This window comes from Mesoplodon densirostris, chromosome 15 (assembly GCF_025265405.1).
Source record: "Mesoplodon densirostris isolate mMesDen1 chromosome 15, mMesDen1 primary haplotype, whole genome shotgun sequence".
NCBI classification, from domain to species: domain Eukaryota; kingdom Metazoa; phylum Chordata; class Mammalia; order Artiodactyla; family Ziphiidae; genus Mesoplodon; species Mesoplodon densirostris.
The window spans coordinates 24,639,640-24,663,872 of NC_082675.1; the positions used below are offsets into that span (position 1 = coordinate 24,639,640).

The 24,233-nt window shown below is 42.9% G+C and overlaps 1 protein-coding gene across 4 annotated transcripts in view; it reads left to right on the forward strand.

Annotated features, from left to right (window-relative positions):
* The first annotated feature begins 2,989 nt into the window (after positions 1-2,989).
* DEPDC5 (DEP domain containing 5, GATOR1 subcomplex subunit) overlaps positions 2,990-24,233 on the forward strand; it is a 92,852-nt gene continuing 71,608 nt past the window's right edge. For 3 of the 4 annotated variants that reach the window (XM_060118711.1, XM_060118713.1, XM_060118714.1), the window contains exons 1-12: positions 3,041-3,198; positions 3,888-4,005; positions 7,430-7,517; positions 8,130-8,176; positions 9,634-9,719; positions 10,609-10,692; positions 12,257-12,306; positions 15,816-15,885; positions 19,997-20,075; positions 20,943-21,004; positions 23,695-23,764; positions 24,129-24,201. In XM_060118711.1, coding sequence (XP_059974694.1) covers positions 3,948-4,005; positions 7,430-7,517; positions 8,130-8,176; positions 9,634-9,719; positions 10,609-10,692; positions 12,257-12,306; positions 15,816-15,885; positions 19,997-20,075; positions 20,943-21,004; positions 23,695-23,764; positions 24,129-24,201 — 767 coding nt within the window. In that variant the 5' untranslated portion in view covers positions 3,041-3,198; positions 3,888-3,947. The other variant, XM_060118712.1, reaches the window with a different exon arrangement.

A 24,233-nucleotide genomic window follows, 5' to 3' on the forward strand; every position in this document is an offset into this window, starting at 1 on the left:
CAGGTCCCGCCCCCGCACTGCGCGCGCGCTCTCCTGGGGCGGCTCTTCCCGCGTGGAGCCTCACGCCCTCGGCTAGCTCCAGTGTCTCTGCCCCGCCCCTGCGGCCAGGACTCTTAAAGGGGAACACATCGTTTGACTGTGCTCCTGCTGAGCTTCAGGTCCAGTGTCCGACTCCACTGAGAGCACTCTGGTCCAGTCTCTTTTCTGGCCCGAACGGCTGCAACTCTCCGGGCCTCCCGGCTTCTACCCTGGCAGCCCAAGATATCTTTTTATACCTGGAATCAGTATTTTAGATCATGTCACTCCCCTGCTCCATCTCCTTTCTGGCATCTTGTTTTAACTTCTTCATAGCTTTAACACTAGCCAAAATTGCCGTTTCATGTTTATCGACTCGTTTATCATCTGTCCCTCGCACCCTTGTCTGTTTTGTTCATCATTCTTTGCTCAGCATCTAGAGCAGTGTCCTGCACAAGCAGGCACTCAACAGATATTTGAAGGAAGGAAAAGAACGTTTATTCAAGAGGGAATTGAGACGGTCCAGAGAATGCAATCAATCCCCGGATCACACAGCCCTGTGTTAAACAGAAATCTGTTGTCTCTTGGAGCTTATCAACTTGGCTGAGTAGAGAGCTAGAGGTTTGGAGGTTTGTGGGAGATTTTAATTTTCTCCTCTCTAATCAACGTATCCTTGAACCAGTCAACATGTGGACCATTTTATCTAAGACAGTGGTTTTCCCAGCTTTAGTTAGGGCTGGAGATATACACACCTAAATGCCAACCCTATTGTTTACAGCCTGTAAGTCTATCCATCGTCTATATACATACACAGTTTACAAATAGGCTACCACAGATGGTATTTGGATGAATTAAGTAGAAATTCACTTTAGAACATTTCTACACTTATAGTAGCCAAGTCCTCAAGTTCTTTCTCAGGCAACTACGTGCCTATAGAAGAGGATCTGAGAAACTCAGTATTACTGGTTTGTCTTTTCCCTCAGGATCTAATATTACTGCACAGCACCATCATTGATCTCGTCTTTAAAAATGTGATATTTTGTTCAACATGGATTTTTTGTATTCTTTTTTTTAAAAAAAATCACATTATTTACATTGCTGAGTTTTTTGGCACCCCCTTAGCATTTTGTGCTCTAAATAAGGCAAGTGTCTCATTAGCCCCACCCACCACACCCTAGTCCCAGTCTTGCTCCTAGCTCTGTGTTAAGCACAAAGGGACCCCAAAGAAGCATCATATATATAATTCAATCCCCTAAAAGTCGAGAAGAGCCAATTTCCTGACAAATTCCATGCTTTTGGTGACATTTACTTGGCACTTTAAGTTCTTCTAATTTCAAAGATTTAACATGTCCCACACCTCACTTGGCCCTCAAACACCTTGTGAAGGAGGAAGAACACGTACTTTTTATTCCCGTCTGTCAGGGGAGAAATTTGAGGAAAGAGAAGTATCCTGTGCAAAGCCACACAGCTAAAAACAGGCAGTCCTCCATGTGGTTGTAGCACAGTGATTGTACATTGTAGAACCAAGGCCATTGGCTCTCCAGTCTGGGAGCTACCCACTCCAGCCTTCCCTAACCCCTAACTTTGACCAGCTTTAGACTTTTTTTTTTTTTTTTTGGCCACATGGCTTGTGGGATCTTAGTTCCCCCACCAGGGACTGAACCCGTGCCCTCAGCAGTGAGATCATGGAGTCCTCCTAACCACTGGACCACCAGGGAATTCCCTAGGCAATTTTTTAAAATCTCAAAACTCGTCAAAGTTTTTTACAAATTTTTGCCAAATTAAAAAGTGAAATATTTGTATTTCCAAGATATGACACCAATTATGGACATCTCTCAGGAGAAGGAATCAAATTCCCCTGAGGGCCAGGGACGGAGAGTCCCCTAAACTCTGGGATGGAAGGACTTCTGCTACTGAAAAACAGCCTGGGGGATCTGGGTGTGCCCCCTGAATTGGCAACATAAACATGTATTTTATATTTCACATTTTATCCTTGACAGGTTTTGCAACTGTTGCAGTCTGCTTGATTACATGTTTTTACTATTATAAAATTACAATTATTTAAGAGCTATTTAACTTCCGAATCGAAGCCTTCACTCACTCCGCAGTCCCTCTGTGGTATGTGATGCTTTTTTTATTTCAACATTCAGAAAATTTCTGAAAACCGTAGGTCAATTAGATGGAGCTGGCAACTTGCCAGGAGCCCTTGGCCAGCTTCAGGCACTGCCCACACAGCTCTGATTTTTAACTTGAGAGGAGAAAGATGTCCCAACAGATAAGGGCTTAGGCTGAACCCTTGGGTGAGACACGAGGATGCTGGTTAAACGCTCAGCCTTCGGAGCCAAGTTGGACTCCACTGGGTCAGGATCTGTCCTTGGAGGAGTTTGGCGTCCTCAGCCTGTTCCCCTGTCTGTGAAATGAGATAGTATCTGCCACCTAAAAGAGGTGACAATTACATAAGAATGTCTGTGAAAGCTATGGTAGCTATTGTTAACAACCAGAGAAGCATGGAACACCTCTTGGGGTTTGGAAGGATTTGAAAAGCCCCCCAAGTGGATACTTCCCAGCAGGGGCCATCGCATGTGCTTAGCCCTTTGCATTTTACAAAAGTTCTCCCAGAAACTCTATTTTGTGCCTCTCAGTAGCCCTGAGAGGCCTGGCGAGGGTCCATAACATCGTTTACAGATCCGGGGACATTCGACCGAGTTTGCCCTGTTGAGGAAATCACTAGGTCAGAAGCGAACCGCTTGTGCTCGGATCTATTTCGGAACGTCTGGGAGGAAAAGGATTTCCTGCCCCGGAACGACGGCCCTCAGGCTCGGGAGCGGGAAACGCAGGTGGGCAGCCCGACCTACAGGCCGCACGCGAGGCCCCACCCCCGACACGAGCCCCGGATGGGGAAGTGGCGCGGACACCGAGATGAGGCTGAGGCCCGGCCAGAGCGGCCCAGGGCGGGTGGGCGGGAAGGGGGCGGTGCCCCGGGGCGGAGCCACCGGAGCCGCGCGGCTTCTCAGGTGAGCGCTTGGTGGCTGGGGCGGGCCGGCTGGCGCCTGGAGCTCGGGCTTGGGATCTGCACAGGCTCTGCGGGCGTAGGCGGGGCGTCCAGAGGAGGCGCGGGGGCCCTGGCCAGGGTCCGGCCCCCGGAACCCCGGCCTCAAGCGGGAAGGGGCTCCGGAGCTGCGGGTGAGTGGAGCTGCCCGCCCGGGGCCCGGGTTTGGGGATCAGGAGGGAGGGGACCGGGGCCCAGGTTCGAAAGCTGGCCCCACCCCCAACCCCCTGTGTGACCTTAGGCAAGTCTCTCTCCGTCTCTGAGCATCCGTGGCATCAGCTATGAAATGGGGGTGGGGGGTGCGGGGAGGAACCACTGAGAGTTTGTGCAGATGGAGGTTTGGGGAATGAGCCTTCCTCTATTTACACTCTCCTTGCCCAGGACATCGATGGCGAAACGTGAGCAGTGGGAATGCCTCTCTGTCTCAGAGACTTTGGGCAAGTCCCTTGCGCTGGCTCTCACTTTCCTCATCTACAGATTGTGTACCTAATCTCTTTTAAGATCTCTTTAATATTTGGGTGTTATTGGTTTATATAGAGGCAAGGTAATGAATGCTTCATTCACTCTAAGTTTTCCCTTTAGGGTGTGATAAAATATCTTCTTGGAGTTTGGACTAGACCCTGGCCCGAATTCCCTTTCGTTCCCAGATTCATTGGTTCTGTTTGTTCAACGTCCCTCCTGGTAATTGGAGGAGTAATTTCATCCGAGGGTTGGTGCCACCTCTCAGTTGAGCAAGGGCAGTATTTTCACTGCCCTGAAATCAAAGAGCAGTTGCAAAGAAAAGTCTGACATTCCAGCCTTTTTGTTTGTGTTTCACTGGCAGGGAGGCAAGATGATTTCTCTCCCCCAAGCTTGGAACAGATGAAGGAAACAACAGTACAAGATGAGAACAACAAAGGTCTACAAGCTTGTCATCCACAAGAAGGGCTTTGGGGGCAGTGGTCAGTATTGATTGGTCTTAGGGGGGTTGTGTAAGTTGGCCGAGGTTCTGATGTGTCCGGTGCCTTGAAATTTTCAAACTGACTTGTGACAATCGAGGCTAAGCAGGTAGCTTAACTGAGTGAAGCAGCAAGTGTGATACTGTAGTGGGGAGAGTAGCAGGCCCTTTCTAGAAGCATTTGCATCCTGCATTTTAACAAACTTTGTGAATATTGCTAGCTTACTACTCTTCATTTGTTTTTGTTTAAAAAAATTTTTTTATTAATGTGTAGTTAATTTACAGTGTTGTGTTTCAGGTGTATAGCAAAGTGATTCAGATATATAGATATATATACCTATATATATGTATATATAGATTCTTTTTTAGATATTCTTTTCCATTACAGGTTATTACAAGATATTGAATATAGTTCTCTGTGCTAGGTCCTTGTTGATTTGTTTGTATCTTTTTATTACATATTTACTGTGTATGTTCTGCAGAATTCCAGTATGCACTGGTTTGGCAGATAAGAGAAACTTATGTTTAATGAAAGAGAAGTAGTGGATGTGCATAAGACAGGTATGATCAAAGCATGAACCTTTGCCTGGCTCTGAAGCATGGTGAGATGGGGCAGGACACAGCATCTTGTCCTGTGTTAAACATGAATCCAGGTATCAGCTCTGCCTCTAACTTTCCCTGTGACCTCGGGCAAGCCCCTAGTTTACCCTAACTACAAATTCCAGCTCTTTAGAATAATTTCTCCATTTCTCTTAGCACCTTGAGTCTATAAACCTGTAGAATAGGAAAGCACCTACTCATATGATTTTTTTTTCTTTCGTAAAGGAATAAATTTCCCTCTGTCCTAACAACCTTATTTGCTTCAGAAATTAGAATTAACAACACAGTGAGTGTTTTTAAAATTGTATTTTAGTATGCATTTGCTCCTGTGTTATATATGTATAAGCCACCCAAAGGCAAGGACTGCCAAAAAGGGAAAATAATAGTTTCTATATCATAAGGTCTTATGGGAATAAAGTAAAATGATGTATGTGTAGTATTTAGTAGAGTACCAGGCTCCTTCGACCTGCTTAATAAATGTAGCCATTGTAATTATCAGGACAAGGATATACTAAACATTGCTATATTTAAAACACTATTTCTGCTAAAACCACAGTCTGTTGTTAACACTGTACTTTGTGTGCAGCTGAAGCTGCCTAAACGTTTGTGGAGCAGAATTGAACACGCAACAGAAATAACTTTTGACAGAGGAGGGAAGGATACAAGGCTACCGTATATACAGTGTATATACAATGTATGCGAGTCTTCTTTTTCATGTGTACAAGACAAAGGTAGCTCTGTGCTGTACCCAGTCTGCTGCAGGACTATAAAGAAAAATAAATAAATAAAATACATCCAGCAATATTACTCAGTCATAAAAAAAATGAAATACTGCCATTTGTAGCAACATGGATGGATGTAGAGAATATTATGCTTAGTGAAATAAGTCAGACAAAGACAAATACTATATTATATCACTTATGTGTGGAATCTAAAAAGTAATACAAATGAACATACATGTAAAACAGAAACAGAGGGCTTCCCTGGTGGCTCAGTGGTTAAGAATCCACCTGCCAATGCAGGGAACAGGGGTTTGAGCCCTGGTCTGGGGAGATCCCACATGCTGTGGTGCAACTAAGCCCATGCACTACAACTACTGAGCCTGTGCTCTAGACCCCAACAGCCACAACTGCTGAGCCCGAGAGCCACAACTGCTGAGCCCGCGTGCCACAACTACTGAAGCCCGCACACCTAGAGCCTGTGCTCCGCAACAAGAGAAGCCAACGCGATGGGAAGCCCACGCCTGCAACGAAGAGTAGCCCCCGCTCGCCACAACTAGAGAAAGCTTGCGCGCAGCAACAAAGACCCAATGCAGCCATAAATAAATAAATAAATAAATGAATGAATAAATAAATTCATTTAAAAAACAAACAGAAACAGACTCACAGACATAGAAAACAAACCTGTGGTTACTGAAGGGGGGAGGGACAATTAGGCGTATAGGATTAACAGATACAAACTACTATATATAGATAAGCAACAAGGATATACTACATAGCACAGGGAATACACTTGTTATCTTGTAATAACCTATAATAGAATATATTCTGCAAAAATACTGAATCACTATGCTGAACAACTGAAAACTAACACAATATTGTAAATCAACTGTATTTCAATGAGTAAAGTAAAAATCAAATTTAAAAAATACATCCAACAAGTATTTATTAAGTATATACCTGTATCAAACATAAAGATTTTGAATATGACAAGGTCCCTTCTCCCTACGGAGCTTTCAGCTTGATGAGACAGACATGCAAAAAGGAAATGATAAAATGGAACAGGAAGGAATATGTGTTCAGGGAGCTTAATTCAGACTGTGGAAGTGAGGGGAAGACTTCATAGAGGATTTGGTATACATCTGTCAATGGAAACTATACAAAAAAAAAAAAAGCAACTGTGGGAGTAACCCAGTACTTCGCTTTCCTAGGCTGAATTTTTGTTGGGTCTGATTATATTTGAAATCTGGACATACTTATTTGTCATGGTTTTAGCATAACTGAAGGCCATGTCTTTCCCTAGAAGCTAAAACAGAAAAAAAAAAAATCACCCTATCTTTATGATCCTGAGTTTGTTATATTTGAAAGAATTCTCCCCCACCCCCAGTGGGGGGCAGGGGTAGATAAACATGAAATCACACTCTCCTTATACTTTAAGGGTCTCATTGGACTCTAATGTGAACTGATATATGAAGTTTTCCCCTGATCAGGTGCTGCCCTCCAAAGTCCAGGGTGTTTTATCTGGCTTGATTTTCATGTGTAAGAGGTGGTTTGTTTAGGAACCCTGGACTAGTAACCAGTCCTGGTGTACTGTTAATAGCTATCTACCCTTTGGCAAGTTGCTTTATCTCCTAGGTCATTTCCTTGCTTCTGTTAGATCCAAAGATTTATTGTGAGGGTCACATTCAGACAGTATTTTGAGAAGTTCTGCGAACACTGTAGATAGAAAGGATTTTGCTGTACGTGGGACCCCGGCTGTTTTGTTCCTGGCATATGCCAGATACGTGCTATTTGAGGGAGTCAAGGATTGCCGCAGAGGCCTAATTCCCAGAGAAGAGTTACCCTCTCCTTGGGAGCAGTGGGCTAGTAGGAAAAGCTCTGGAGACAAAGGTCCCCGAACACCGTCCCCCTCAACTACTCACTAGCTCTGGATTCCTGTGCAAATCCTTCAGTTGAGCTAAATCTCAATTTTAAATGGAGCTTCATCTTGCGAGATGGGGTCATAATACCAAATGATGGGGTTGTAAGGGACCCCGGGTGAGAACATACACAGCAACCTGCTGCCCAAGTGAGTTCTTTGCTGCCTGAGATGGCTGAATTGTCTTTCAGATGATGAGCTAGTCGTGAACCCCAAAGTGTTTCCTTACATCAAGCTTGGAGACATTGTGGAGATTGCTCACCCCAACGATGAGTACAGGTGAGCGTCCGACAGGAGCAGGGAACTAACTGGGCAGCCCGCTCTTTCCAGTTGATATGTTGTCTAAGGGGATTGAAGGGGAAGATGGCTCTTTGCCTTTGGATAAGAATGCTCCTGCCTTCCAGGATTTGATAAACCAATCATCTTTTAAAAAGTGGTCCATTCTTTTTGTTTTTTTTTTTTTTTTTTTTTGCTGTACGCGGGCCTCTCACTGCTGTGGCCTCTCCCGTTGCGGAGCACAGGCTCCGGACACACAGGCTCCGCGGCCATGGCTCGCGGGCCCAGCCGCTCCGCGGCATGTGGGATCCTCCGGGATCGGGGCACGAACCCTAGTCCCCTGCATCGGCAGGCGGACTCTCAACCACTGCGCCACCAGGGAAGCCCTCTTTTTGTTTTTAAAGCTGAGATGACAACTCTGAACAATTCTGTAGCATTTATCCATTTCCGTGAATACAAGTGCAGGGTTTGTTTTCTAAGGGAACTTTCTCCCATTGTGCTGCCAGTTAGAATATGTCCAGAGTGATCTGTTTGTGTTTTGTGGGTGGTGAAGAAAGCTGGTTAGTTACTGCTGACAACATCCCTTCTCTCTGTTGCTTTTCTTTTTTCCCCCAGCCCTCTGCTTTTGCAGGTCAAGTCACTTAAGGAGGATTTGCAGAAAGGTAAAAATTCCATCTCGCTTTTCTTAAGATTTTTACACTTTACTGTTTGAGAAACTGTAAGAAACCCCTCTTCACAATCTCTGGGAATGAGGGCACAGTACTTCTCTCCTTATCAAATTGTGTTCCTGCTAAAAAAAAATTGTCAGATATCAAAATTGCCAAGGAATCTCATTTCTCAGCATTTTGAGGGCACTGAAAAAACTATATTTAGAGTCAAGAGGACGGCTAATCTGAATAGGTGAAGCTTTATACTTAAAGATTGTTGGCAAAGCATGCTTTTCTCAATATTATATTTTCTTCACAAAATATTTAAGTACCTACTTTGGGTTGGGGCAGGGGAGGAACATATATCGTTGATTACCTGCCACTTGTGCAAGGCACTGTACTGGGAGCTGTTTGTCATTTTTTTAAAAAATTAATTTATTTTTTTTGCTGTGTTGGGTCTCCGTTTCTGTGCGAGGGCTTTCTCTAGTTATGGCAAGCGGGGGCCACTCCTCATCGCAGTGCGCGGGCCTCTCACTATCGCGGCCTCTCTTGTTGCGGAGCACAGGCTCCAGATGCGCAGGCTCAGTAGTTGTGGCTCACAGGCCTAGTTGCTCCGCGGCATGTGGGATCCTCCCAGACCAGGGCTCGAACCCATGTCCCCTGCATTAGCAGGCAGATTCTCAACCACTGCGCCACCAGGGAAGCCCTGTTTGTCATTTATCTTTCTTGATTTTCCCACCAATTCTTGAGAGAGTGAGGAAACTTTGTCTTACTGGTATGAGTGGGCTTGCCTGGAGTCAGTAAGTGAAGGAGCCAGAGCAGTGATTCTACTCACTCATTCTGGATCCAAATCCTTTCTTTTTTCCTCTAATGACTATACCGTACTGATCAAGGAACTAAAATGTTTATTGAGAGCTAATAAAGTCTTTCCTTAAGTGGCACCTAAAAGAAAAAGAAAAACTTTTAATTTGCTCTAAAGGATTTTGGTGTCAACCACTTCTTTTGTATTTTTTAACTTGTTGGGAAAACAGTCAGTAAAATCCAGATCCTGAGTGTCCTTCTTACTCTTACCTCATTTCCTGCCACCTGTTAAGTTTCTTACTTACCAGACTTAAGGGCTCATCGAAAAGTTTATTTCTTCCTTAGCTAGCCCTGCTACTTTCATTCCAAAAGAGAAAGGATCTCTTTCCTCTTCTGAATTTTCACAACTCTTCGAACTTCATGTTGCTTCTTAATTTCTTTCCATCTCTCTGTCTGTCTCTATCTCTGTCTCTCTGTATTATTTGTTTGTCTCTCTCATTTTTTAATTGCTTGGGTTCAGGTCTTATTTCACCTGAAAAGCAGAGAACTCTCTAAGTTTTAAGCTGCTGAAGGCTGAGAACATGTCTTGCCCTTGGGTGTTGTTTGTTGAATGTCTGAGTAGTTATGGATTCGAATATATTTACCTGATCCAGATTCCTTCTCCGTTTCAGAAACTATCAGTGTGGACCAGACCGTGACTCAAGTGTTTCGGCTAAGACCTTATCAAGATGTGTATGTGAATGTCGTAGACCCTAAGGTGTGTCTTTGTTCTGGATTTGAATATCTTTTGAGGAATGATTAACACCCTTCCTCAAGATTAGGTCTCTAAGGAAATAATGAGTTACTTAAGTATAGTGTTAGGCTATTAAATACCTGGTCATACATAGGTCATTTAGATTATAGATAGAATGTAGGTTGCATTTAAAATCCTCACCCCTTTTTAAAAATCTTGTCCTAAAAAGAGTCTGTATGTATATGTGTGTTTGTGAAGCTAAATGTAAAATTTTCTATAAAAATACTAACATTTCTTTATGTGTTCTTTTTTTAATTTGAGAAATGATGCTATAAAATTAAGAGGTTAAAAATCGTTGTCCAAAAGATGTTATTTTTTTTTTTTTGCCGTACGCGGGCCTCTCACTGTTGTGGCCTCTCCCGTTGCGGAGCACAGGCTCTGGATGCGCAGGCTCAGCGGCCATGGCTCACGGGCCCAGCCGCTCCGCGGCATATGGGATCCTCCCAGACCGGGGCACAAACCCGTATCCCCTGCATCGGCAGGCGGACTCTCAACCACTGCGCCACCAGGGAGGCCCCAAAAGATGTTATTGACATTATCTAGGGAAATAAAGCCCACAGTTCAATGTCATGTTTGTGTGCCAGAATCAAGACTAAAACACAGAATCACTACTCTGGTGCCCTTTGCACTTAACCACGCACGATATAGCAGATATAGTATCTGTTGGAGACTTACCTGTCCTGCAAAGCCTTCTTGGGCAGGGTAAAATTCTGTTTGTCAGGGTTCTACTACTGAATGGTCTTCCAGTAGTTGTCCTTTTGTCAAAAAGTTTCTCCATGGTGAGTGAGTGTTATCTTAGACTATAAAGTATGGCAGAGTAAAGCAGAGACATATATTTGATTATCCCTTTTAGGATGTGACCCTTGACCTAGTGGAATTAACCTTTAAGGATCAATATATTGGCCGTGGGGATATGTGGCGACTGAAGAAAAGTTTGGTAAGATATTATTTTTTTAAAAGTCTGTTACTTTTTCCATTATGTTAATAATCCATGTCACCAGGGAGATGTAGATCTAGTATGGAGAAGAGTATAAAATCCTTTCTGATTCCAGCATCACAGACAATTATTGTAAACATGTTGTATGTCTCCTCCCATTCTCTTTTCATGGTTTTTATAAACTTTGTTTTGCTTGTTTGTTATCAGAGAGTTTTACTCTGCATTTTTGGTTTGAATGGGGAAAGTGTAATATTATTTTACATTTGAACTTTAGTCTTCAGGTTTTCACTTGATCTCTTTTGCTCCTCACATCTCCTCTTGTGGACAGGCATTTATTACCCTGAATTTATAGATGTGAAAACTGAGACTGAGGAGTTAAGATGAGAAAGCTAGTAAACAATTGACTCTGGGCTGGAACCCAGATCTTTTTTTTTTTAACATTTTTAAAAATTAATTAATTTATTTTGTTTAGTTATTTTTGGCTGCGTTGGGTCTTCGTTGCGTGCGGGCTTTCTCTAGTTGCGGCAAGCGGGGGCTATTCTTCATTGCGGTGCACGGGCTTCTCACTGCGGTGGCTTCTTTTGTTGTGGAGCATGGGCTCGAAGCGTGCGGGCTTCAGTAGTTGTGGCACACAGGCTCAGTAGTTGTGGCTTGCAGGCTCTAGAGCACAGGCTCAGTAGTTGTGGTGCACAGGCTCTTCCCGTACCAGGGCTCGAACCCACGTCCCCTGCACTGGCAGGCAGATTCTTAACCACTGCGCTACCAGGGAAGTCCCTGGAACCCAGATCTTGTTCCTTCCAGGTTAGACTACTTTTTTGCTTTACCCTCCTTCCATTTTCCTTGTTTGTTTGTTTGTTTGTTTGTTTGTTTTTGCGGTACATGGCCCTCTCACTGTTGTGGCCTCTCCCATTGCGGAGCACAGGCTCCGGATGCGCAGGCTCAGCGGCCATGGCTCACGGGCCCAGCTGCTCCACAGCATGTGGGATCTTCCTGGACTGGGGCACGAACCCGTGTCCCCTGCATCAGCAGGCGGACTCTCAACCACTGTGCCACCAGGGAAGCCCCTGTTTATTTATTTTTAATGGACATTTTCCGCTGAACATGATCAGTTCATCAGAATTGTGAGCTGCTGCTGAAAATTCTCCTTTTGGACTTTTTGGCTATTATGAAGCAACAAATCATAGGTAGAATGTCCACACAGTGTATATTTTCAGAAAGAGATATCTTTGCTCATGTTTTATTTGGTGGGAGAAGGTTCCATTTTCTAAAATGAGAAATAAATGTTCCATATGTAAATGTACATATGTATGCAAGTGTGTGTGAACATAAGTATATTACTGAAGCTGGCCACTTATCCACTTGGTCTTTACTATTGTCTATACTTGCCAAACCCATAAGAACCTACTGTTATACCTGCCCCAGCAGGTTTTCCTATGGGATAAATCTATTACGCCCATGTTAATTGAACTTTGGGTTAATAGAAGAGATTCGAAAGCCAGGAGACGTTCTTTGTGACCCTTCCTGGCCTTGATGTATTGTTGAATCTGTCTCTCTTTTCCCTTAGGTCAGCACATGTGCCTATATCACTCAGAAGGTGGAATTTGCTGGCATCAGGTAGATACTATGTCACTCTTGATTTATTAGCTTGTAACTGGAAATAGCATGTAGTGCAGTAACTGCTACATACAGCCTTTGAGGCATGTGGACATCCTTATAATAAAATACACAATAGCTTAAAACGTTAGATTGTGGTAGCTAAAACAATCCAAAAGACCCCGAAATGCACTATAGTAGTTTTAAGATGGGTGGATGTTGCTAAAGCCGCCAGGTATTCTGAACAAAGGAGGGATAGACTCACAATTTTAGAACTGGAAAAAGCCTTAGATGAACATATTTCATCAAACTTTCTTGTTTTACAGTTTAAGAAACAGGTTTGGAGACATAAAATGACTATCACAATAGTTCCTGATTTGCTGCCTTTTTAGAGATATCACACTGCTCTTGATTTATTAAAATGATTTCTGTATTTCAGTTTGTGAAGAAGAGAGAAAAGGGGGCTTTTTGAAACCCCCTCTAAATTCAAAAAGCAAAATATCCACATAGTGAAGGCTTAACAGCACCAAAAAAGTGTGTAAGAAATATGTCCTTTTCCCTAGAGGAAACTGTGTCTTTCTTGAAATTTACTGTATATACTCAAGCATATTTACATCTGTTTGACTCACTTTTAATGTGAGATTGACCACTGGATTCTGGTGATGCAGCCTGGTCCCCTGTTAATGAAATTCCCCATCAGCTTTTCACAGAATGGTTTCATCTGTTGATGATTATTGCAAGATGGTGATTTTATAATTCAGCCATTCCTCCTACCTTTATTGTCCGGAATCCTTTTGTAAAGACCTTTCACCAGCAATGAGGGCTATTTGGTTAGTCTGAATTACTGATCCTGAAAGAAAGAAAGGATAAAAGATTAATTTTTTTCTTTCCAAAAGGGGATGTTTTAGAAGTTGTTATAAGGTCAAAAATTCTTTGAAAAAATTTTAGCAACTAAAGCACAGTTCAAGAAGTGATGAAGTCTCAAGCAGAACAAGAAATGCAAACTATTTATGCCATCAAATACAAGCTGGTCTCTCCCAGGTGGTGGGCCAGGAGTTAGGAAACCTGTATTCCATTCCTGCAGCACCAGTGGTTAGCAGGGTGATGCTGGGCAGCTCAGGGAGTCTCTGCATCTGTTCCTCTGCAAAATGAAGCGGTAGGTTTAGGATCTTTTTCTGTAAAGGACCAGATAGTAAATATTTTAGACTTTGGGCCACGTGGGTCTCTGATGCAAATTTTTTTTTTTTTTTAACATTTAAAAATGTAAAATCTACGCTTAGCTGTGGGCCATACAAAAGCAGGAGATGGGCTGGATTTGGCCTGCGGGCTACAGTTTGATGAGTCCTGGTTTAGAAACCCTCTCAGAATTCCTTTCATAATTAAATTCCTTGTTTCTCCATGTAAGTGCCTTCATACACCCTGACATAATGTCAGTTTTAGACTTTTTAAGATCTGTCCTAATATCTTGCTCATTCATGGTTAAATTTAAACCACAAAATCTTCTACCATTTTTCCAAAAATTTTATAGTCTTTCTACATTGAATCAAAAGTCACTTTCTTTTCCAAAAAAAACCCAAAAAGTGTTCTGGGCCTCATATGAGAAAATCAAATCAAATCATAATAAATTATTAGAGAATTTCTCTGTAATTTAGCCTTTTAATCTGGTAATTTAGTCAACAGTTAAGGACATAGTTTCATTGCCTTGAGACCCTACCTTTGAAATGTTATTTTTCCTTAAAGGTAAACATTTTGTTTTTCTCTCAGTAAATTCACAATGTATTCTTAAAAAAAAAAACTTCAAAATCAGTATTTTAAAATATTGAAGAAAAATTTAAAAGAAAAATACTGCACTAAAATCTATCTCCTAACAGTTAGCACTCTGCTTTTTTAAAATATTGAACTTAGATGAAATAAGTCAGACAGAGAAAGAAAAATACTGTGTGATATCACTTATATGTGGAATCTAAAAAATACAACAAACTAGTGAATATAACAAAAAGGAAGCAGACTCACAGATATAGAGAACAAACTAGTGGTTACCAGTGAGGAGAGGGAAGTGGGGAAGGGCATTATAGGCGGGGGGGGAGTGTGAGGTACAAACTATTAGGTATAAAATAAGCTACAAGGATATATCATACAACAGGGGGAATATAGCCAATATTTTATAATAACTATAAATGGAGTATAACCTTTAAAAATTGTGACTCAGTATACTATATACCTGTAACATGTAGTATTGTACCCCAACTATACTTCAGTGAAAAAATAAATATTTTTTAAAAATTGAACTTAGAAACCTAGTCTATTTGATCTTATTGTGAAGAGATACCATTTTCCCAGATATAATTTTGGGTATTACTGACTAGCTGCCTTTTTTTTTTTTTTTTTTTTTTTTTTTGCTGTACGCGGGCCTCTCACCGCCGTGGCCTCTCCGGCTGCGGAGCACAGGCTCCGGACACGCAGGCCCAGCGGCCATGGCTCATGGGCCCAGCCGCTCCGCGGCATGTGGGATCCTCCCGGACCGGGGCACGAACCCACGTCCCCTGCATCGGCAGGCGGACTCCCAACCACTGCGCCACCGGGGAAGCCCTAGCTGCCTATTTTTTTTAACTTAAAAAAATTTTTTTTTGTTGTTTTTTCTAACTCACATTCCAGAGGGAGCAACACTGAATAATTTCTGGCCCTGACTTCCCAGCTGTCCTGGGGCAGACAGATCTGTTTGAGAGTCATACTTAAAGCCCATTGGAACATCCAGTTTGGGTGTTTTCCTGCTAGATCTGCCCCACTGCAGAGGATCTTCTGGGATCTTCTCTGACTTGAGCTCTGATTCTATGGTGGCCAGTCTCAACACACTTGTCCTGATTATAGAATTAATACTGTCAAGTACCACTTGTTCAGCACATGCTATGTATCAGGCCTATGCTAAGTAATTTTACATACAGTGCTTGCTCATTGTAGACAATATGAAAAACAGAATAAAGAAGCAGGGGGAAAAGACATAATATTACATTACTGAACATTGACATAAAAATTTTTCAGCAAAATGGCCTTCATTGAATAGGGACCCTGTCCCTTTGTGCCCCCTGACTTCTTTCTTGTCTTCTAATTTGATACTACAGTGGATCTTGTTTTTGTTGAAACTCATTGACTCAAAGCTGGGGTTAGCAAATTTGTTCATCAGTGCCTCTTAACTGTTTTTGTGACGTGTGCCCTTTTGAGGTTTGCCAGAAGGTACAATTCTGTGCTCAGGAAAGTTTGCATCATTTCAGAGGGTTCGTGGGTTCCCCAAAGCCCTTCCTTAGACCCACATGTTGTCTGCAGACCCCCAAATTAAGAGCTCCTGTTGTACAGATTCATCGTACTCTGAGAATTCTTTATGTTGTGTAATCTGTTCATGGCCCTCTGGAAATCTGTAACTGGCCAGGTCACTTGGGTGTAAATGATAGAGTAGAGAGAGACACCCCAAAGGCACCCCTGTTTCTTCTCGGTTTATGTAGGACTCGTAATAACGTGTGTGCCTCTCCTTTCAGGGCTCAGGCCGGGGAGCTGTGGGTCAAGAATGAGAAGGTCATGTGTGGTTATATAAGCGAAGATACCAGGGTAAGGGTGATAAAGTGCTTTTTTGGGTTTGTTTCCCCGTGATATGATGTCTATAAGTCGTGAAATCAAAAACAAAACAGAAACCAGCAACAACTTGATCTCGTGATCAAGCTGGTGACCAGCTACTATCAGCTCAGCTGGATAATATTGTAATATAGTTGGGGACTCCTGAAATTCTAGTGTTTTACATTTGGATCTCTCCAGTTTGGCGTTGATCTTCATTTTCTTCTGTTTAGTATCAGATGTAGAGATGGAACATCTAGCTTGCAGGCTTCTGTGCCCACTAATACATAGCGAAAGTTAAATTCAGTAGAAGATTGTGTTGGTAAACACGAAGAAAGACCTTTTTCAAGGAATCTCCTCCTGTGACTCTGTTCCAGTTGGAAAAATCCAAACTGAACAGCTGTGAACGTTACCCACGCTGGTGAAAGCACCTGTCTGCTCTTCTGTGTTCCTATCCCCCAGCCTCCCTTGAGAGCAGTGGTTCTCAACCTGGGGGTGATCCTGCCTCCCCAAGGGTCTTTTGACAAAGTCTGGAGACATCTTTGGTCGTCACAACTGGGGTTATGTGGAGGATGCTGCTGAACGCGCTACAGTGTAAAGAACAGCCCTCCAGAACAAAGGGTCACCTGGGCCCCAAGGGCAGTAACATTGTGGGGAACTGTCCTGTGCGTTGTGGGGTGTTCAGCATCCCTGGCTTCTACTCACTAAATGCTAGTAGCACCCATCCCCACCCCTTGCAAGTCATAACCACCAGAAATGTCGCCAGACATTACCAGATGTCCCCTGGGCAAGCAAAATAGTTGAGAACTTGGGGCCGTTTTTAGAGGTAACCACTATCTGAATTTTATTTTTGTAATTCCCTTGTTTACATAGTGATAATACATATGTATTTTACCCTACACAGTATATTATTTGTTTTGCTCACGTTTGAGTTTTATTAAAGTGGATTAAAATGTATTCTCTTCCCGCCCCCCCACCACTTTAGCTATCTCGTTTGTACTCACTATATTTTTCATCATTGATTAGGAGTACATTTGTTGGGTCATAGGTTCTACTCTGTTTTTTTTTTTTTTTTTTTTTCCTTTTTGCGGTATGTGGGCCTCTCACTGTTGTGGCCTCTCCCGTTGCGGAGCACAGGCTCCGGATGCGCAGGCCCAGCGGCCATGGCTCACGGGCCCAGCCGCTCCGCAGCATATGGGATCCTCCCAGACCGGGGCACGAACCCGTATCCCCTGCATCGGCAGGCGGACTCTCAACCACTGCGCCACCAGGGAGGCCCTAGGTTCTACTCTGTAAGGTAATGCCAAATTATTTTTCAAACTCTTCGGACCATTTTATACTCCTAGTAGCCATATATAAAATCTTGTTTTTCACTTTTTCCAACACCAGGTCTTAGATTTTTAAAGTTTTTGCCACTCTACTGGGCATACATTGGTATTTTACAGTGATCTTTCCCCCAGTTTTCTGGCAATTGACTCTTAAGTATGGCTTATAAAGACCACGATAATTTGGCACATGCTTACGCACTGAGCGGCTTGTGGGACCTTAGTCCCCTGACCAGGGATTGAACCCCGGGGCCATGGCAGTGAGAGCGCCAAGTCCTAGCCACTGGACCGCCAGGGAATTCCCCACTGAAGGATTTTAAGTGGGGGAGCGATACCTGAATTACGCTTTTAAAAGATCACTTATTCATTCAGTTGGATTTTGTTGAACAAAACTCCCAAAGTGGGCTTCCCTGGTGGCTCAGTGGTTAAAAGATCCTCCTGCCAATGCAGGGGACACGGGTTTGAGCCCCGGTCCAGGAAGATCCCACATGCTGCGGAGCAACTAAGCCCGTGTGCCACAAATACTGAGCCTGCACTCTGGAGCCCGCAAGCCACAACTACTAAGCCCGCACCCTGCAACAAGAGAAGCCACCCCAATGAGAAGCCCGAGCACCGCAACAAAGAGTAGTCCTCACTTGCCACAACTAGAGAAAGCCCGCATGCAGCAATGAAGACTCAATGCAGCCAAAAATAAATAAAATAAATAAATTTATTTTTAAAAATGATAATACTGTATAAAAAAAAACTCCCAAAGTTACAGTGGCAAATTGATACTTAAAGGTCAGCTTTATTCTCTCATATAAAAGAAGTCCATGGGTAGGCAAATTATGGCTGGTGTGACAGCGTCACAGTTACTGGTGGTCTAAGGCCCCTTCTGCCTTCCTGTTCTGCCTATCTCAGGATTGGGCTTCCGCGGTCTGGCTGGAGCTGCTGTGACCACATCCGTATGCCAGGCAGAGGAGGGAAGAAGGGAAGAAAGACAACGGGGCATGCTTCAGCCGAGTCGGCTTCCTTTCAGGACACACTTCCATTTATACCTTACTGACCAGGGTTGAGTCATGTGGAACTGCTCAGCATACCTGGAGGTCTCGTCTCTTGGCGGTCCCTTGCCTCCCAGAATAGAATTGGCTTCCCCTGACTTAGGAAGGAAGGATGTTGGCTAGGCGTCCACAGTACCTGCTGCAGCCCCTCTGGCTCTGGAGCAGAGAGTTGATTGCCGGGGCAAGAGTGGACGCAGAGAGATGAGTTAGGAAGTTAGAAGGTGGTGGCGTGGGCTAGGCTGGGCACTGGAGCAGGGGAGAGACGGGCAGATTGGTGAAACATTCTGGGGTCGATTCCACAGAACTTGCTAATGCGTTGGGTGTGAAGAGTGAAGAAAGGAATAATTGAGCAGCTGGTGGAGAGATGGCATATGGATAAGGCCGGGGAGGAGTCGTTCAGGGGAACTTCAGTTTGTGAGATGTCTGGACAGCTGAGTGGAAAAATCAGGGGAGGCAGTTGAGTCTGGAGCTAATCTGTCACTACTCCCATGTAGCCCCCCACCCCATCCAGCCATGGGAACCGCTCACCATCCCTCCAACATGCAGCGTGCTCTCTTGCCTCCGTGTCTTTTTGCGTGCTGCTCTCTCCCATCTGCGGTGCTTGCTCCTCGCCTTCCCCCTTTCCCAAGCCTCTCATCCATCCCTCAGCACTAGTCTCAGGCTTCCCTGCTCCTGGAAAGCCTCCCTGGATGCACCAGGCTGGAAGTGCCCCCATGGCACCTGGGACATGTATCTATATCAACACTTGTCACACTCTGGTGGATGCGTTTCTTACCTGCCTTGCCACCAGACTGCAAGCGCTTTGAGGGCAAGGACTGTGTCTTTTACCTTGTTGTCTGGCATAGCTCCTGGCACTTAATGTCCCAAGGCTCTTTTACTTGAGATAATCTTTATAATCAGTTCAATTACCTGGCACACAAAAGATTCGAAGGAGCAAATGTAAAAGGAAAGGGAGTATTGATGCCTACAACTTACACATTTTATACATTTTGCTTTTCCACCAAGGCTCTTTAAAGTCTGCTGGAGGAGGGAAGGGCTGGGTAAAGAAAGGGCTTCGTGGTAAAGCACACAGGCCAAGGAAACCACTAGGGCTTTTCCTGGAGGCATTCTGGGTATGGAGGGGGGTACGATGTGGATTAGTTATTAGATCAACAACTCATCAACTGGCGCATCTTAGCCCAAGTTCTCCTTCTGTAATGAGGTCTCATCGACTTTCCCAGTATATTCACTGCCCCTTCTCCAACGTTTCTTGTGGGAAGCTTCAAGGAATGTTTGTATATAGTTGCAATGTTTTGCATGTCTTTGTCCTCTGCCATGAGCTCCTAGAGGGTAGGGACAGGATCTTGCCCTCATGGCCTGTGATGCCAGGGATGGAGCTTGCTTTTAGAAGTTCCATGTCTCACAATTAACAGAAATCTTCCAGCATTGCTTTTTTTTTTTTGTAAAAAACATACACAATTTAGCTTTTTTTTTTTCCTGGGCTGCGCCACGCAGCTTACAGGATCTTAGTTCCCTGACCAGGGATTGAACCGGGCCCCGGCAGTGAAAGTGCCTTGTCCTAACCACTGGACTGCCAGGGATGTCCTAAAATTTAGCATCTTAACCATTTTTAAGTGTACAGTTCAGCAGTTTTAAGTATATTTACATCATTGTGAAACAGATCTGCAGAACTTTTTCATTTTGCAGAACTGAAATTCTATCCATCATTGCTTTTTAATGCAATTATGTCTTTGTTTCTTCCAGGTGGTATTCCGTTCTACGTCAGCTATGGTTTACATATTTATTCAGATGAGCTGTGAAATGTGGGATTTTGATATTTATGGTACTGTTCCTACGTGCGGGTCGTAACTGCTAATGGGGAGAAGTTTCTGGTTTCCCCCAAGTTGGTATCATTTACAGCAATCCCTTAGCATTCTCTGAAGATATGTCCTGAGATCTTAACAAATCCACAAATGCTAAAATAAATAAATATTTTATATATCTAGTGAATTGCATGAAATGAGGTAAAGCATTAATGAAAAATCTGAATTCTCAGATCTTCAATTATTCTATAAGCATAGATCAAAAGTCATAGAGGGAGTGACTCTATGGCCAGGAACCAGCACCTTCTTTGATATCTTTCATTTTATGTCCTATCACTCACAGAAATCACCAAGTTTGTCTCATTTTATTAGAATTACTACACAATAAGTGGAGTACAATAAAGCTGCTATGAGGTGTGGACACTGTGCCCAACACACCAGCCTCATGGTGCATGCAGTTCTAATTTGTGTTTAGCAAAATTACAAATTAATTTTTGATGTAGGGCATCATGGATGCTCAAGAACAGCAGAAACTGCAAATGGTAATTTAGTGAATGCCCAGGGGCTACCCGATCACCTTCAAGCAAACTTGAAGCGTCACTATGAGAATAATTATATTTAAAAGTTCTCTCATTTTGAAGATACACTGTCTTTTTCAATCATCAAAGCTTTTCAATCTTGTATTTTACCTTGAAGCTATGACCTCTTACTGAGTGAGGTAAATATTAAATTTGGCTCCATAGAAAGTCTAGGTTGAAAATGCTTTTAGGATGTAGCAGTACCCACCTTCTCTTTGACTAGTCCTATTCCTGTTAATTTACTGAGAGAAGAAAATGTAAGCAAGAAATAAAGATAATTCCCACCTTCTTTCTATTGTTTCTTTTCAGGGGATCTGTATTTTGAGAAAGCTGTGAATGGTTTCCTTGCTGATCTCTTTACCAAATGGAAGGTACGTTTCTTCTCATGTATTAAATCTCATTGTGTAAACATTATTCAATGCAGATTTTTAAAACTTACTCTTTCTATTAAGCTGAATTTAATTGAGGTACCTTAGCTGAAGTCTAAATTGATAAGACTCTAGATTTAAATTACCTTCATCACCTCAACATGGTCAAGTGTATTTATGAAGAACCCACAGCTAACATCATACTCAATGGTGAAAGACTGAAAATGTTCCACCTTAAGAAGATCAGGAACAAGATAAGGATGTTTGCTTTCGCCACTGGTATTCATTGTTTTACTGAAAATTCTAGCCAAAGCAACTAGGGAAAAAAAAGGAAGAAAAAAGAAAGAAAGAAAGGAAGGAAGGGAGGGAGGGAGGGAGGAAGGAAGGAAAGAGGAAAGAAGGAAAGGAGGAAAGGAAGAAAGAAAAGAAAAGAGAAAAGAAATAGAAAGCATCCATATTGATTGGAAGAGCAAAAGCAAAACTATCTTCACAGATGACATCCTGTGTGTAGAAAACCCCCAAATATCCATAAAAAAACCAAAAAAACTATTAGAGCTAATAAATTCAGCAGAGTTGTAGGATACAAAATCAACACATAAGATCATTTGTTTCATCAGCAGTGAACAATCTGATCAGGAAATTAAAACAAGGAATAAAAAATTTTAAAGGGAATTAAATTAAAAAACAATTCCATTTACAAGAACATCAGAGAGAATAAAATACTTTGGAATAATTCACCCAAGGAAGGGCAAGGCTTATGCACTAAAATCTATAAAACATTGCTGAAAGAAATGAACGAAGACCTAAATAAATGAAAAACAGCTCATGTTCGTAGATTAGAAGACTTAATATTGTTAAAATGGCAATACTACCCAAGCAAACTATGGTTCAGTACAGTCCCTATCAAAATCCCAATGACCTTTTTTATGAAATGGAAAGGCTCATTCTAAAATTTATGTGGAATTGCAAGGGATCCTGAAGAGCCAAAACAATCTTGAAAAAGAAGAAGAAAGTTGGAGGACTCTCACTTTCTAATTTCAAAGCTTATTACAAAGCCAAAGTAGTCAAAACAGTGTGGTACTGGCATAAAGGTAGCTATGTAAATCAATGGAATAGAATTGAGAATACAAAAATCAACCCATACATCTATGGTCAGTTGATTTTAGATGAGAATGTGCAGTCCACTCAGTGAGGGAAATAATAGCTTCTTCCACAAATGGATTCAAGACAATTGACTATCCATATGCCAAAGAATGAATTTTGAGTCTTACCTCACATGATATACAAAAATTAACTCAAAAGTGAATCAGAGACCTAAATATAAGAGCACATACCAGGTATTGTGGTAAGTGTTTTACCCGCCTTATCTCACTTCATCCTCTTGTCACTCTTACACAGGTAGGGAAAGTACAGCTGAAAGAGGTTAGGTAACTTGCCTGTGATCCATAGCCCGAAAAAGCAGAGCGAGGATTCTAATCCAGTTCCATCCATTCATCCAGTGCTCACCTGAGGTCATAACCCCTGGGCCATCCTGTCTGTTTCTGTAATCCTGATTCACGTCACCACTGTTGTATGTTACCTCCTCCATCGCACATGAGTTGAGAGGCTCTCATGCCCACACCAGCCCACTGTCAGGCATTTTTCCTGTGTAAAACTTGCACCAAAATCAGATCAGTTTGGAGCTGTGTTTGGAGCACTAGGCGTCCAATAAATTAGTTGGTGGCTGGTGAAGGTCTGCTCTTGGTACTGTGGCTTGTATTTAGGAATTTCTGTCTACTTGAGAGATATCGGTGGAAGAATATAAGGTGACGTGATGTTCATTATGTTGTCTTATACGGTGAATGCTGAATTGTGTGGTTAGTAAGTTGAGTTCGAGATGGGGTTGGTCAGTGTGGGCTGTTGTCTTCAAAGACCCAGGAGGAACTGAAACTGAGCTTTCTGGCTCACTGGTGCAAGCCAAATTTCATGCCGTCTGTAAACACCCTACTTCTAGAATATTGAACTCCAGACTGCATGGAAATGTGTATTCTCACTCGTCCCCATCACAGTCCAAAGGTAATTACCTTGGTTTCAACCCGTGCATCTTGAGCAGCACCCAGTCCTCGTCCTGTGGCCCTGGCAGTAGGTGGGAGTGTCTGGTGCTTACATCCACCACCATGGGTTCCATTCTTCCCTAAACCACAGTCCTGAAGAAGTTAAAAAACACCATGAAGCAGGTACAAATACCATGATCCTCTGACAATGGGCTGATCTATTTTATGCCAAATCAAGAGCTGGGAGACATCACCCCCAACTTATTGGTGATTTGCAGGGGGTTTTTTTGTTTGTTTTTGTTTTTAATGGCCGTGCTGCGTGGCATTCAGGATCTTAGTTCCCTGACCAGGGATGGAACCCATGCCCCCAGCAGTGGAAGCATGGAGTCTTAACCACTGGACTGCCAGGGAAGTCCCGTGATTTGCAGTTTTCAAAACACCTTCCACATTCCTAGGACTTTAGATAACTTGCCCAAGGTCATGTAGTGGTAGTTTCAGAGCCAGGAGTCAGTCCCAGCTTTCTGACTCTGGCAGAGCTGTGTGTACTGCATTATGCAGCCTACAATTACATGATGCTACCCAATGCCTGAGCCCCTGAGCCTCCCAGAATTGAAGTAAATGGAATAAACTTGAGTCCTCTTTTTCTCTACTCATCCCTAGGAGAAGAACTGTAGTCATGAAGTGACAGTGGTCCTATTTTCTAGGACTTTCTATGATGCAAAATCTCTTGGTGCGTAAGTCTTTCTCCTACAGTTATTTTTTTGTTAAGCTTTCCACACGCCCATCCCGATTCATTCCTTATCATTTTCTTTCCTTTGGCACTGTTCTATCTGTCCCATCTTTTCTGTTAGAGGGTAGGGTAGAGTGGAAAATGACACAGTCCATTAGCAGATTCGAGGAGTCTGTGGGCTGTGATTCATCTTAAAACCAACTTAACAGATACATAAGTGTGTGTGTGTGTGTGTGTGTGTGTGTGTGTGTGTGTGTGTGTGTGTGTGTGTGTGTGATGCAACTCTTCAACCCATAAGGGGGAAGCGGAGAAACTGAATTTCTCTTTTTAATCTGATCTGTATATGTTGTTTTCTCTATTTCAGATGAATTTCCTGAAATAAACCGAGCCTCAATTAGGCAGGATCACAAGGGGCTATTCTATGAAGATTTCTATAAGTATGTTTGGGTTGCTTTTGCCTTTTGTTTTC